Below are 13,225 nucleotides of genomic sequence, written 5' to 3'. Positions count from 1 at the left end.
TCCTTATTCTGATGAAAGGAACAAAAATGATTAGAAGCTTTAGATTTCCCTCTAGACGACTTGCCTTCAGGAAGAAAAGCCTCTTTACCTCCAGTAACAGTATATATTATAGAATCTAAATCAGAACCAAAACAGTTTCTTTCCCTGAAAAGAAAGAGACAATAGTCGTGATTTTGACACTATGTCAGCAGACCAGGACTAAGAGCTGCCAAAGACATGCTTTTGATATTGATCTTCATAATATCAAGCACATAATCACAAATAAAAGAATTGCCACTTTTGAGTAAACCCAAAAGATTTTTACTAGCAGGGTCATCCGAACACTGTTCTGAATGACTAGATAACCAGTAAGTTGAAGCAGCAGCCACATCAGCAATAGAAATAGCTGGCCTAAGCAAATACCCTGCTTGTAAAAAAGGCCCTATGAAAAGACTCTAATTTTCTATCCAAAAGGCCTTTAAAAAAAGTACTGTCTTCCAAAAGGGATAGTAGTACGCTTAGCCAGAGTGGAAATAGTCCAATCAACTTTAGGAACAGTTTCCCACAATTCACATTAGCAGCAGGTAAAGGATATCACTTCTTAAACCTTGCAGAATGATTAAATGAATTACGTGGCTTAGACCATTTCCTAGAATTCATGTCAGAAATAGCATAAGGGATAGAAAATACTTCAGGGAGTTTAAGAACAGTAGTAAAACTGAATTTAAATGATTACAGGACTTAACATCAGAAACCTTAGAATCCTTTAACCCTAAAGTAAGTGAAACCTCTTTCAAAATAGAAGGAATATGTTCAATTTTAAACAAAAAACAGGAAGTATCAGGGTCAACATCAGAAAAAGACTCCTCATCACCAGAGGAAACTTCACCTTCTGAATGTATACCTGACTTCAGGAGACATAGTACTAGAAGAAAGGTAAAAATCTGAACTGACCTTTTACGCTTACTTGAAGGGCCTTTATCCTGTCCTGTATCTCCTCCAAAGGAGTCTCAACCTGGAGGGACTCTGACAAAGCGTCAAACTAGTAAGCTGCCGCACTTGTTACTGTAGCAATACACACCGCCGGATGCCATTGTAAACTCTGGTGAATATACATCTTCTTTAAGAAAGCTTTCAGCTTCTTATCCATAGGGTCCCTGAAAGAGCAACTATCCTCAATAGGAATAGTAGTCCTCTTGGCCAGAGTAGAAATCGCTCCTTCCACCTTTGGGACCGTCTGCCACGAGAAAAGGGAATTCCTGGTCTCTCCCATTCCTGGGCAATAATCTCCATAGCACAGTCTGGCACTGGAAACACATCCCCTGGGGAGGGAACATCAAAGCATTTATTTAATTTGTTAGATTTCTTAGGGTTGACAACAGAAGGAGAATCAGAGTCGTCTTAAGTAGCCAAAACAACCTTTAATAAAATTTGAAGGTGTTCAAGCTTAAATCTGAAGGAAACCACTTCAGCATCAGAAGAAGGAATTACACTACCCGAGATTTCACCCTCAGAGGCTACCGAAGTATCCTCGTCTTCCGACTTATGGGGAAAGAGCAACTTGGATAGCCTGTACAGGATCTGAAACCTTACTATCTGATTCTCTAATTTTCCTAATAACAAACAAGGTAGATGTCTCCCTCCTGTGCGCAGTGTGCCCAGCCAAATGTATGTAGAAAATACTGCTGTAAATAAACCGGAACCCAATACTCATGTGTGAAACAAAGTCTCAAAATCAATAGTTCCAAACGGTATAACGATAATACACTTCTTACCCCCAATCCAGTTAGCTGTCCGGTCATAGGGAGAAAAACGAAGTCCGGTCACACTTGCAAAGAACGCTGCTGATGCAGCATGCGTGCGTCTCTCTACACCGGAGTTTCCCGGATATTAACACAGACGATCATCCAATAGGCTCCCTCCTCAGACCTCACTTGTTTGGGGGTGTTGTCCACAAAGCAGCGTCCGTATTGGGTAAAAGTGCAGGCAATAAGGCCAACTGATAGGCTAACTTAGGAGTCAACTAGTCCAGCTGACATGTTTCGGCTTACGCCGTTATCAAAGCTGTAAGACGAAACATGTCAGCTGGACTAGTTGACTCCTAAGTTGGACAATCCAATCTTTTCCACTTTGTGTTCTTTGCTGGATATTCCACTTTTATTGATATTTTTCTAATAAACAGATTGCTAATTTTATCTTAGCCTGTGCTCCGCTTTTTCTTTGAAAATCTCTAATTTTCCTCTCACGTTTCCCCTGCAGCATGGGGATGGCAGCTAGCGCCACAGATACCGCTGAGGATACTTGAGCAGCAATTTCGGCCTTCAAATACACTCCATCAGGAGTTTGCGAGGAACGGCAGGGCACTGCATGCAATGTTAATACAGGTTGGGGCACTTGAGGAAGAGACCGTGGCATTGCCTGAACAGTATCAACCTGAGAGAATGGTGGCTCAGAAACAAACAGTCTGTCTTTGTACAACAGAGTTCTTTCAATACAAGAACTACAAAAAGGCAAAGGGGGTTCAACTTGGGAATTCAAACAAAGTTTGCACTCTATAGCAGGCATAGACTCTATGTCCATCTTGCAAATAAATATCACAACTTTTGTTACGGTCCCTTTAACTGAATTGCTCAAATTATTAGTGGAAAAAAACGGTATAACAGGAAACAAGGTCTTTCCCTTGTCCGAAATCTGTATGCTAGTCTTATGGACAAATTTTTTAACACCCACAGAAAAAAACTTTAAGATTCATAAGAACCTCTCTGGCACCCTCTACACCTCAGTGCTAAGCTGAAGTGCCTACCTGTTCATTTCTGAGTGAGGGAAAGGGCCATCGAAGCCGTTAATCTCTGAAATAAGAGAAAAAGGTGCCAAGTAACAGCGTGCACTGCATCTAGGGGGAAAGCTCCACAACTCGTGACGTCACAGCCGGCTCCATATATATATATATATATAAACTATAAATGCTCATAACAAGGCTATAGTGTCTAAATGTTATAAAATGATACTTACCAATAGACACTCGTACGTACATATATATATATATATATATATATATATATATATATATATATATATATACATACATACACACACATACATATACACACACAGAATGTAGACATTTAGGTGTTAATAGTAACTTCAGCCACAGAAGAAAATTTTATCCAAAAGTTGCTTGAATTCTAAAAATGGTAAATAAAAGTGGCCAAACCGAATTGTAAGCACTGCTATGTTGAATGTTCCCTAATTCTTTAACACACTATAATACAAAATATGGAAACAAAAAAACAGAATAAAAAAACAGAAAATCCTAATTTAAATTAAATTTTATTATTAACAACTGAAGGTTTTGCCATTTCCATCTTTTCCATTTTTGCAGAACTAGTAATTACTGCTTTCCTAATGTTGTGATTTTACGATTAGCTGTGTAAACAACATTATGTACAAAATAAATGGAAGATTTCAACATAAGAATAAAAACCTTAACATTTTTTTATTTATGTGTCAGACATAACATACAATTTTAAACAAATTTCCAACTTAGTTCTATTATCAAATTTGCATCATTCTCTTGGTATCCTTTGTTGAGGGTGCAGCAATTCAGTACGGGGAGGTAGCTGAACACATTGGGCAAACCAATGACAACAGACAAAAAAGGACAGCCACCAATCAGCAGCTAGCTCCCAGTAGTAAATTGCTGCTCCTGAGTCTATCTAGGTATGCTTTACAACAAAGAATACCAAGAGAAAGAAGCTAATTAGACAATATAAATAAAGTTTTTAAAAAAACTGCATGCTCTATCTAAATCATGGAGGAAAATTTTGGGTTTATACAGTAGATTTGCATAATCAACAAATGCACGATAAAAAGACAATGCAATAGCACTTAGTCTGAAATTCAAATGAGTAGATTTTTTTTTTCTGATAAATTTCAGTTATGTCTATTTCCACTCCTCCTGTATCATGTGACAGCCATCAGCCAATCATAAATGCATATACGTATATTCTGTGAATTCTTGCACATGCTCAGTTGTAGCTGATGACTCAAAAAGTATAAATATAAAAATACTGTGCACATTTTGTTAATCAAAGCAAATTGGAAAGTTGTTTAAAATTGCTGCTCTATCTGAATCATGAAAGTTTAATTGTCCCTTTGAGTGTCCCTTTGAGGAGGTAACTTCAACATACATATCCATGCCCTAAATATTAAGTAAAAGAAGGTGGCTATGATGTGAATTAGAGTTCATTTCGGCTCCAAGGAACTCAAAATGTATATCCTTTAAAAAAGCAAACACACAATTGTTGTTGTATGTGAACAAAATAAAGTTAGTGAGTTAAAGAGGCAATAGTCTATCACCTTTAAGTGATTGTAAACTTGACATGTTATAAAATTAGGTCCGGAATCTAAACAATATTTTACAGAGACTTTAGCTGATCGCTTCTAATAAAAATGCGTTGTAACTTACTTTTTAATCTTGTTGTGCTATTCTAATACCCTGTGCTCAAGCCACCCACTTCAAAACTCTTTATTTTGTGAGCTACCGGTTTGAACTGTTCTCCAATTGGTGCTCTAGCCGTACAGCATTTTGTTTGTAGCTAGAGCGCTGATTGGAGAACAGTTCAAACTGTTAGCTCATAAAAAAACCCATAATTTATGCTTACCAGATAAATTCCTTTCCTTCCTGGCAGGGAGAGTCCACAACTTAATTCCTTACTGTTGGGAAATACAACACCTGGCCACCAGGAGGAGGCAAAGACACCCCAGCCAAAGGCTTAAATATCCCTCCCACTTCCTCTAGCCCCCAATCAATCTGGCGAGGAACAATGAAAAGTAGGAAAAACATCAGGGTATAAAGGTGACAGAAGAAATAATATAAAAAGGGAGCCATCCATCAAAAATAAACTACGGACGTGGTCATGGAGTCTCAAAAAAAGAACCTTCCAAGATAATTTGTCAACAGTATGCACATAGGCTCAAACGGAGCCTGCTGCAAAACACTAAGAACAATATTTAGCCTCCAAGGCAGAGCCCCAGATCTAAACACAGGTCTGATCCTAGTCAGAGCCTTAACAAAGGAAAGCACATCCGGAAGCTCAGCCAATCTCTTGTGCAGTAACACCGACAGGGGCGATATCTGTCTCTTCAGGAAACTAGCAGACCCTTCTCCAGTCCATCCTGGAGAAAAGATAAAATTCTGGCAACCTTAAAGGGACACTCAGGTCAAATTACATTTTTATGATTCAGATACAGCATGTAATTTTAAACAACTTTCCAATTTACTTCCATTAAAAAAAAAATGTGCACAGTCTTTTATATTTACACTTTTTGAGTCACCAGCTCCTACTAAGCATGTGCAAGAATTCACAAACTATACATATATGCATTTGTGATTGGCTGATTGCTATCACATAGTACAGGGGGAGTGGAAATATACATACATTTGAAATTTGTTAGAAAAAAAATCTACTACTCATTTGAAATTCAGAGTAAATGCTATTGTATTGTCTTGTTATCTTGCATTTGTTAAATATGCAAATATACTGTGTTTACTGGTCCTTTAACCTTATGCCAGGAAACACCACGCTCTTCACACCATTACAAGTAAGTCCTCCACATTTTATGGTAGATACGACTAACTGGTTTACAAACTTGAACCAGAGTGTCGATAACACTCTCAGAGAACCCTCTCTTGGCTAAGACTAAGCGTTCAATCTCCACGCAGTCAGCCTCAGAGAATCTAGATTTTCATGAACGATGGGACCCTATATCAGCAAATCTCTGCGACAAGGTAACCTCCACTGAGGAGATCACTGAAGCTCGCTCTTGGTTGATGCAAGTCACCACATAATGGAGAAGCGGTAATGGAGGAAAAAGATATGAGTCTGAACCTCCATGGTACTGATAGGGCATCTATAATATCCGACTGAGGATCCCTCAACCTGTACCTGGGTAGCTTGGTATTGAGGCGGGATGCCATGAGATCCATCTTCGGCGGCCCCCACTCGCTGCATATCTCTGCAAACACCTCGGGGTGGAAAGACCATTCCCCTGGGTGAAAAGATTGCCTGCTGAGGAAGTCTGCTTCCCAGTTGTCCACACCCGGAATGTGGATCGCTGACAGCGTACATCTGTGAGTCTCTGCCCACTCTAGTATCTGAGATACTTCTCTCATCGCCAAGGAACTTCCCCCCCCCCCCATATGGTTGAGGTAGGCAACCATGGTTACATTGTCTGATTGGAATCTGATAAACTGGGACGAACCCAGAAGGGGCCAAGCCTTCAAGGCATTGAAGATTGCCAGGAGTTCCAATATATTGATTGGAAGGGAGGACTCCTCCTGAGTCCACAGTCCTTGTGACTTCTTGGCACTCCAAATGGCTCCTCAGCCGGAAAGGCTTGCGTCAGTAGTCACAATCTCCCAGGACGGTCTCAAGAAGCACGTGCCTTGGAACAGATGATCTGGACAGAGCCACCAAGAGAGCGATTCTCTCGACAGGTTGTCCAGCAAAACCTGTTGAGACAGATCTGAATGGTCGCTGTTCCATTGTTTCAGCAAGCAAAGTTGTAAGGGTCTGAGATGGAATCCGGCAAAAGGAATATATATCCATACAGGACACCATGAGTCTGATCACCTCCATACACTGAGTCACTGAGGGTCTCAAGGAGGCCTGGAGGGCAAGACATGCAGTAATTAGCTTGCCACGTCTGATCTGTGAGGAATATTTTCATGGATATGAAATCTATTATAGTCCCTAGGAAATTCACCCTTGTACTTGGAGTAAGAGAACACTTTTCCAAGTTTATCTTCCATCCATGTGATCGAAGAAGACTGAGAAGGGACTCCGAATGTTCTTCCGCTAGATGAAAAGATGGTGCCTGCACCAAGATATCATCCAGGTAAGGCGCTACTGCAATACCTTGTGTTCTTGCAACGGCTAGAAACTTCAAAAATATGCTTGGAGCAGTAGTTAGACCGCTACTCCAAAACTTGTACGCCTGCTCTGAGGCAGCGGACAGAAATCAACCCGATCCTATACGATCGGGTTGATTGACACCCCTTGCTAGCGGCCGATTGGCCGCGAATCTGCAGGGGGTGGCATTGCACATGCAGTTCACAAGAACTGCTTGTGTCGGCATTTATCAATGTGCGGCGGACATAATACGCTACATCTTATGTCTGCTCGGACTTGGATGAGGATTGCTGCTGTTGTGATTTGTCAGAACGAAAATTAGACAATTGCTGTCCCTTAGGCCTATTTTTCTTATCCTGCGGTAGGAATGCACCTCTCTCTCCGATAACCGTAGAAATAATGGAGTCTAGCCCTGGACCGAATAAAATCTTCCCCATGAATGGAAGAGAAAGGAGTCTAGACTTAGAAGTCATATTCGCAGACCAAGACTTCAACCAGAGATCCTGGCTCGCTAGGACCGCAAAGCCAGAAGCCTTTGCCTTTAGGTGAGTAATCTGCATATTTGCGTCACAGATGAAGGAGTTAGCAATTCTTAGAGCCTTAATTCTCTCCTGAATATCCTCGAGGGGAGTCTCCACCTCAATGAGCTCCAACAGTGTCGCACCAAGAGGTAGCTGCTCCAGAAACCGTGACTACAGCTGTCACCAATTGAAATAAAAACCCTGTATGTTGAAAATTCTTCCTCAGAAAAGTTTCCATTTTCTTATCCATAGAATAACTATCCTCCAGAGGGATAGTAGTACGCTTAGCTAGAAATAGTGCCATCCACCTTAGGGATGGAACCCCACAAATCTAATTGAGAGTCAGGGACCGGGAATCATTTTTTAAAAGTAGAAGAGGAGGAAAAAGATGTTCCTATTCTTTCACATTCGTACTAATAATGTTTGCCATCTTAACTGGCACAGGAAAAGTCAGAGGTACCTTCCTGTCTTCATAAACCCTGTCTAATTTAGGGATCTTAGGTTCCTCAGGTAGTGTAGCCTCTGGAACCTCTAGCGTAGACAGAACCTCCTTTAATAAAAAACACAGATGCTCAATTTTAAATCTAAAGGAGGGTTCCTCCGCTGAAGGAGTTTTGGAAACTGAAGTCTCCAACTCAGAAAGTTCACCCTCTGAAGCTACAGAGGTTAACTCATCCTTGGATAGTTGGGACATAGAAGCTAGATCCGACAAATATTTAGATGACTCTAGATCAGGAGAACTATGTCTAACCTTTCTCTTGGGTTTGCTAAGGCACTCAGGGTCGCAGACACCGCCGATTGCAACTGCGCTGTAAAGTCAGCCGGAAAAAGGCCTCCTCCAGATGGAGGATTAGTTGAGCCTCGGGGGAACTGCATGTGGAGCGGGTAGTGTAGAAAGGGTAGTAATCTCTCGGGACACAGATTCCTGAGAGGTAGATGGCTCAGAGGGGCTAATAGCGCTATGAGTATTAGCAGGCTTGTCACCCTTCTTAGACTTTAGAATATTCACAGGACAGACAAAAAGTAAACACTTTTATTAAAAAAACGGCACCTTTATAATCCCAATGGCTTGGGCACTCACCACCTCCTAGACCCAGACAGCTAACAATGAAAACGTTCTCCTTAGGAGTGTTGTCCACAGAAGGATTGAAAAGAAAAAGGCCGCACCCGATCATGTGGTGCGTAGGACAGGACTTCCCCTGCTATGAAAAAGGCGCTAAGGTATTATAAGCTGCGCAACACTCAAAAACGAAAGTGAAACCTGTTTGTTCCAAGCCAAAAGCATACAGTCTATGAGCCCAAAAAAACTCTCACATTAAAGCAGTTATAAATAACCCCAAGCTGTTCAAATAATCTCCCTGCAGGAGATATTAACTCTTGATCCTATCGAGGCATAAAGGAGCTACACTGTGACCCTGTATAGAAAAAATGTATATAAAAAACGGTCTTACCCTCCAGTATCCATGCTGTGGAACAGGCACAGCCTCTCAAGTGTGACAGTCTTGCAGCAGCGCTTCTGACATGGACTTGAGTGTGTAGCAGCAAGCAGTGAAACTCGTCCACCCTGATTGCTCAGGAGCTGTTAGCAACAGTCTGGATGGGTTTGCAGAAAAACTGCACTGACTGGGGGATAGGGGAAGTGAGAGGGATATTTAAGCTTTTGGCTGGGGTGTGTTTGGCTCATCCTGGTGGCCAGGTGTTATTTCCCAACAGTAAGGAATGAAGTTGTGGACTCTCCCTGCCTTATGGAAGGAAATATGAGTTTTAAAGTGGGCGGCTGAAGCACAGGGTATTCAAATGGTACGGCTAGATTAAAAAGTTACAGCGCATCTTTATTAGAATTAATCAACTAAAGTTCATCTAAAATATCACTTAGATTCCGGACCTGATTTTAAAACATTTAAAGTTTATCATCAATTTAAATATCAGCCCAATAACACATTTTTGCATAAGGGATATACTAAATAAATAGATTTGCTAATATTTACATAGTTTCTTGAATACCTCTAAATCCATATTCCTGAGGCCATGGAAATATAAAATGCATTTGATAAATATCATAATACAGCCACCAAAAAGGAAAGCCCATTGCTTCAGAGAGCCTCATCAACATCGGATATCTCTACTTGTATTCTTCTTGCAATGGTCAGAATATGCAGCAACAATTAATTAACAGTGTTATACTACTGCCCCTGGAAATGTAAGAAAACTCATGCAAGGAAGACACAATACCATATGTGGCAAGAGGTAGGTAAGTTCTGTGCAAGGTTGACCTGTTAAGAAAGCTAATGTGCTCTAATGAATTTATATCATTATACATCCCTTGTCCCTTATTGCTCCTCTGATCACAGTATAAAATTGAAAACATGAAGTATTTAACAATGTACACAAATACATTTAGCAAACACTTTGTATACAAAACAAATGTGCATTTAATGCAAAATCATATTGAAAGAAAAAAAAATAGACAAATCTTATAGTCTGTCACAATTATCTTTTTCTAATACTTGTGCAACTTTTTTTTTTTTATTATTTAAACATAAAAAAATAAAATTGAAGTGTAGTTCGTTATACTGCAATTTTACGGTTTTGGTATATTTGTTTTTAAGATGAAATTTGTGGTAGGATAACAGGCGCACATGCTATTCCAGCAAATGATTCAGGAAAGTGCAAGTCTCTTTCCCATTCATCACCTTCTGCATTATATACCTGGACAATACTTGTCACATTGTTTAAGTGCCAATTATATCCCCCTACAATATAAATCTTTTTATCTAGTAAACAGCAACCTGCTTCAGACTGCCCAGCTCTCATTGGACTCACTGTTGTCCAAACATCAGTCTCAGGCACATAGTATTCAACAGCCAACACATCAAAACAACGGTCAACATGGTCCATCCTACCACCAAGAGCATAAATTCTGTTCTTTACTCCAACCATTGCATGAAGAACTCTTGGTTCATTCATTGGTGCTTTAAACTCCCACTGATCTACAGAAGGATCATAACAATGTAGTGCTTTCTTGTCTTCCACTGACACTCCATAACCACCTGATATATAAAGCTTGCCTCCAAGAGTTGCTCCAGCATGACCCCATGTCCTGCGTTTAAGAGAGCACACATAGGTCCATTCATTTTTCTTAGGACAATAACATTCTACAGATGCTAAGCTTCCTGATCTATTTCGTCCTCCAGTAGCATACAACATTCCGAACAAAACGTGAAGTTGGAACTGTATCCTACAGTCTTGCATGGCTTGTATTCTCAGCCACTGATTTAGATGAGGATCATATCGAAAACAGGAATCCACGGCTCCTTCACCACTTCTGTACTGCAAATGCTGCCCTCCTACTACATAGACAAAATTATCGAGCACAGCAACACAAGCATGACTACAACCAACTTCCATTTCATTGAGATCTTTAAACTGACGAGCAGTTATATCCGGTAAATAATAGACTTTGCTGCTTACTGTTCGGTCATTATCTGTATAAGGTGTTCCACCAAATGTTATAAGGGATGAAACATCAGACCTAATTATAGTTCTCGGCGACTGCATCTCATGCTGCCGAAATGGTAAAATTTGGTAGTTGAAAGCTTCAAGTAGATACTGTCTGCATAATACATCCTCTACCATTATATCTACAGTCTGAACGTTGTCCACAAGCTCAGAGGATTTCATTAATGGAAAGCGAATGTGGCAAAGAACATGACTAGCATTAGCACGGCGGGAGTAATCAAACTGCAACCAACGGATAGCAGCACAAAATAGATCTATTTCATTACAGTTTTTTAGCTTGTTACTTTGGAGGAAGAAAACAAGTCTTTCCAAAGGCAAATGAAGGAAATCTTCTTCTTCAGAAATTTTAAGGAAATGCTTGAAGGTGAAAGCATCCACTGATTCCTTCAAAGATGCCAAGCTGAAAGTTGTAGCCATTTGTCCAATATTTAAACATGTTTCAACGCTCATGGCAGACTTTAGGAATTCTTCACATAGTTCCACCACAGGTACCATCTGGAGAAACACGGCAGCTCCCAAGACATCATGAATACAGTCTAAGTCAAGAGTTACTTCTGCACTGTATGCAAAGTCAATTATGTGTCTTAATCCTTTAGAAGATACCCCTTTTAATTCAATGACATCTTGATTAGATTCCCTCATTCCTCCGGTAAACATAGCCCTAAAGAATAGAGATCAAAAACATTATCACAACAGAGTACACTTTACTGTAATTCTATAATTCATAACATGCATTCACTTTAGCATATTTAAAGACAAATAGATCACACAAAGACATATATTTCTGGCTGCATGCTTAAACCTGATTGGTGAACACTCCAATTTAAAAATACAGCATTAATATTGCAGATCATAAGCACTGAGCAGTCCTGTAAATTGGCGCATATTGAGTACGCACAAGATGCTCAAGGGAAATAACTTTTTTGAAAGATGTTTCTTTAAACATTTATCACTGCTTTCATACTTCATTAATGTTTGTCTAGTGTAATGTCAAGATGTACCACCTAGTACTAAATGCTTGTAGCATGCAGTATTGCCAAAAATGTTTCTAATAAAAATTTAAATGATCTGTTGTGCATTTCAAATTCAAGTTCTTGATTATAGGAATAATTTGTTAACATTTAATGCTTGAAAATCTAACTTTCACACATTCTTACACATAGCACATAGCAGAATGGCCGAGTTACAGAAAACTAATTGCAGACAGCCTGTTTTCTCCTTTTTGGGATTCCTTGGGCAAGGAACCAAGGCTATGAATTTCATCTGGAACATAAAATGCAAAACTGAACCCCCATAATAGGCTAGATTATGAGTGGAGCGCTAACAGTTATGCACGAGCGATAAGGGGTTTATTGCGGTTGTTTATGAGTGTTGGGTTTTTCGTTTGTATTACAAGTTGAAAGTAAATGCGATCACTTGAGCGCAATCTAAGTAAACGCGCATCAGGTTAGCACGATCTCAGAGCTCTGGTTAGCGGTTTCACAAAAAAAACATAATTTATGCTTGCCTGATAAATTCCTTTCTTCTGTAGTGTGATCAGTCCACGGGTCATCATTACTTCTGGGATATTACTCCTCCCCAACAGGAAGTGCAAGAGGATTCACCCAGCAGAGCTGCATATAGCTCCTCCCCTCTACGTCACTCCCAGTCATTCGACCAAGGACCAACGAGAAAGGAGAAGCCAAGGGTGTAGTGGTGACTGGAGTATAACTTAAAAAATATTTACCTGCCTTAAAAAACAGGGCGGGCCGTGGACTGATCACACTACAGAAGAAAGGAATTTATCAGGTAAGCATAAATTATGTTTTCTTCTGTTAAGTGTGATCAGTCCACGGGTCATCATTACTTCTGGGATACCAATACCAAAGCAAAAGTACACGGATGACGGGAGGGATAGGCAGGCTCTTTATACAGAAGGAACCACTGCCTGAAGAACCTTTCTCCCAAAAATAGCCTCCGAGGAAGCAAAAGGGTCAAATTTGTAAAATTTGGAAAAAGTATGAAGCGAAGACCAAGTTGCAGCCTTGCAAATCTGTTCAACAGAGGCCTCATTCTTGAAGGCCCAAGTGGAAGCCACAGCTCTAGTAGAATGAGCTGTAATTCTTTCAGGAGGCTGCTGTCCAACAGTCTCATAAGCTAAACGAATTATGCTACGAAGCCAAAAAGAAAGAGAGGTAGCAGAAGCCTTTTGACCTCTCCTCTGACCAGAGTAAACGACAAACAGAGAAGACGTTTGTCGAAATTCCTTAGTTGCCTGTAAGTAAAATTTTAGGGCACGAACTACGTCCAGAT

General features: G+C 40.2%; 1 protein-coding gene across 2 annotated transcripts in view; it reads right to left on the bottom strand.

Moving 5' to 3' along the window:
* Nucleotides 1–3,290: 3,290 nt before the first annotated feature.
* The window catches only part of KLHL26 (kelch like family member 26), a 77,739-nt gene continuing 67,804 nt past the window's right edge, over nucleotides 3,291–13,225 (bottom strand). For both annotated transcript variants that reach the window (XM_053702971.1, XM_053702972.1), the window contains exon 3: nucleotides 3,291–11,594. In XM_053702971.1, the coding sequence (XP_053558946.1) occupies nucleotides 10,019–11,594 (1,576 nt within the window). In that variant the 3' untranslated portion in view covers nucleotides 3,291–10,018. The remainder of the gene's footprint in view (nucleotides 11,595–13,225) is intronic.

Source organism: Bombina bombina, chromosome 2, assembly GCF_027579735.1.
Source record: "Bombina bombina isolate aBomBom1 chromosome 2, aBomBom1.pri, whole genome shotgun sequence".
NCBI lineage: Eukaryota > Metazoa > Chordata > Amphibia > Anura > Bombinatoridae > Bombina > Bombina bombina.
This window is presented reverse-complemented; position numbering and strand designations above follow the sequence as displayed.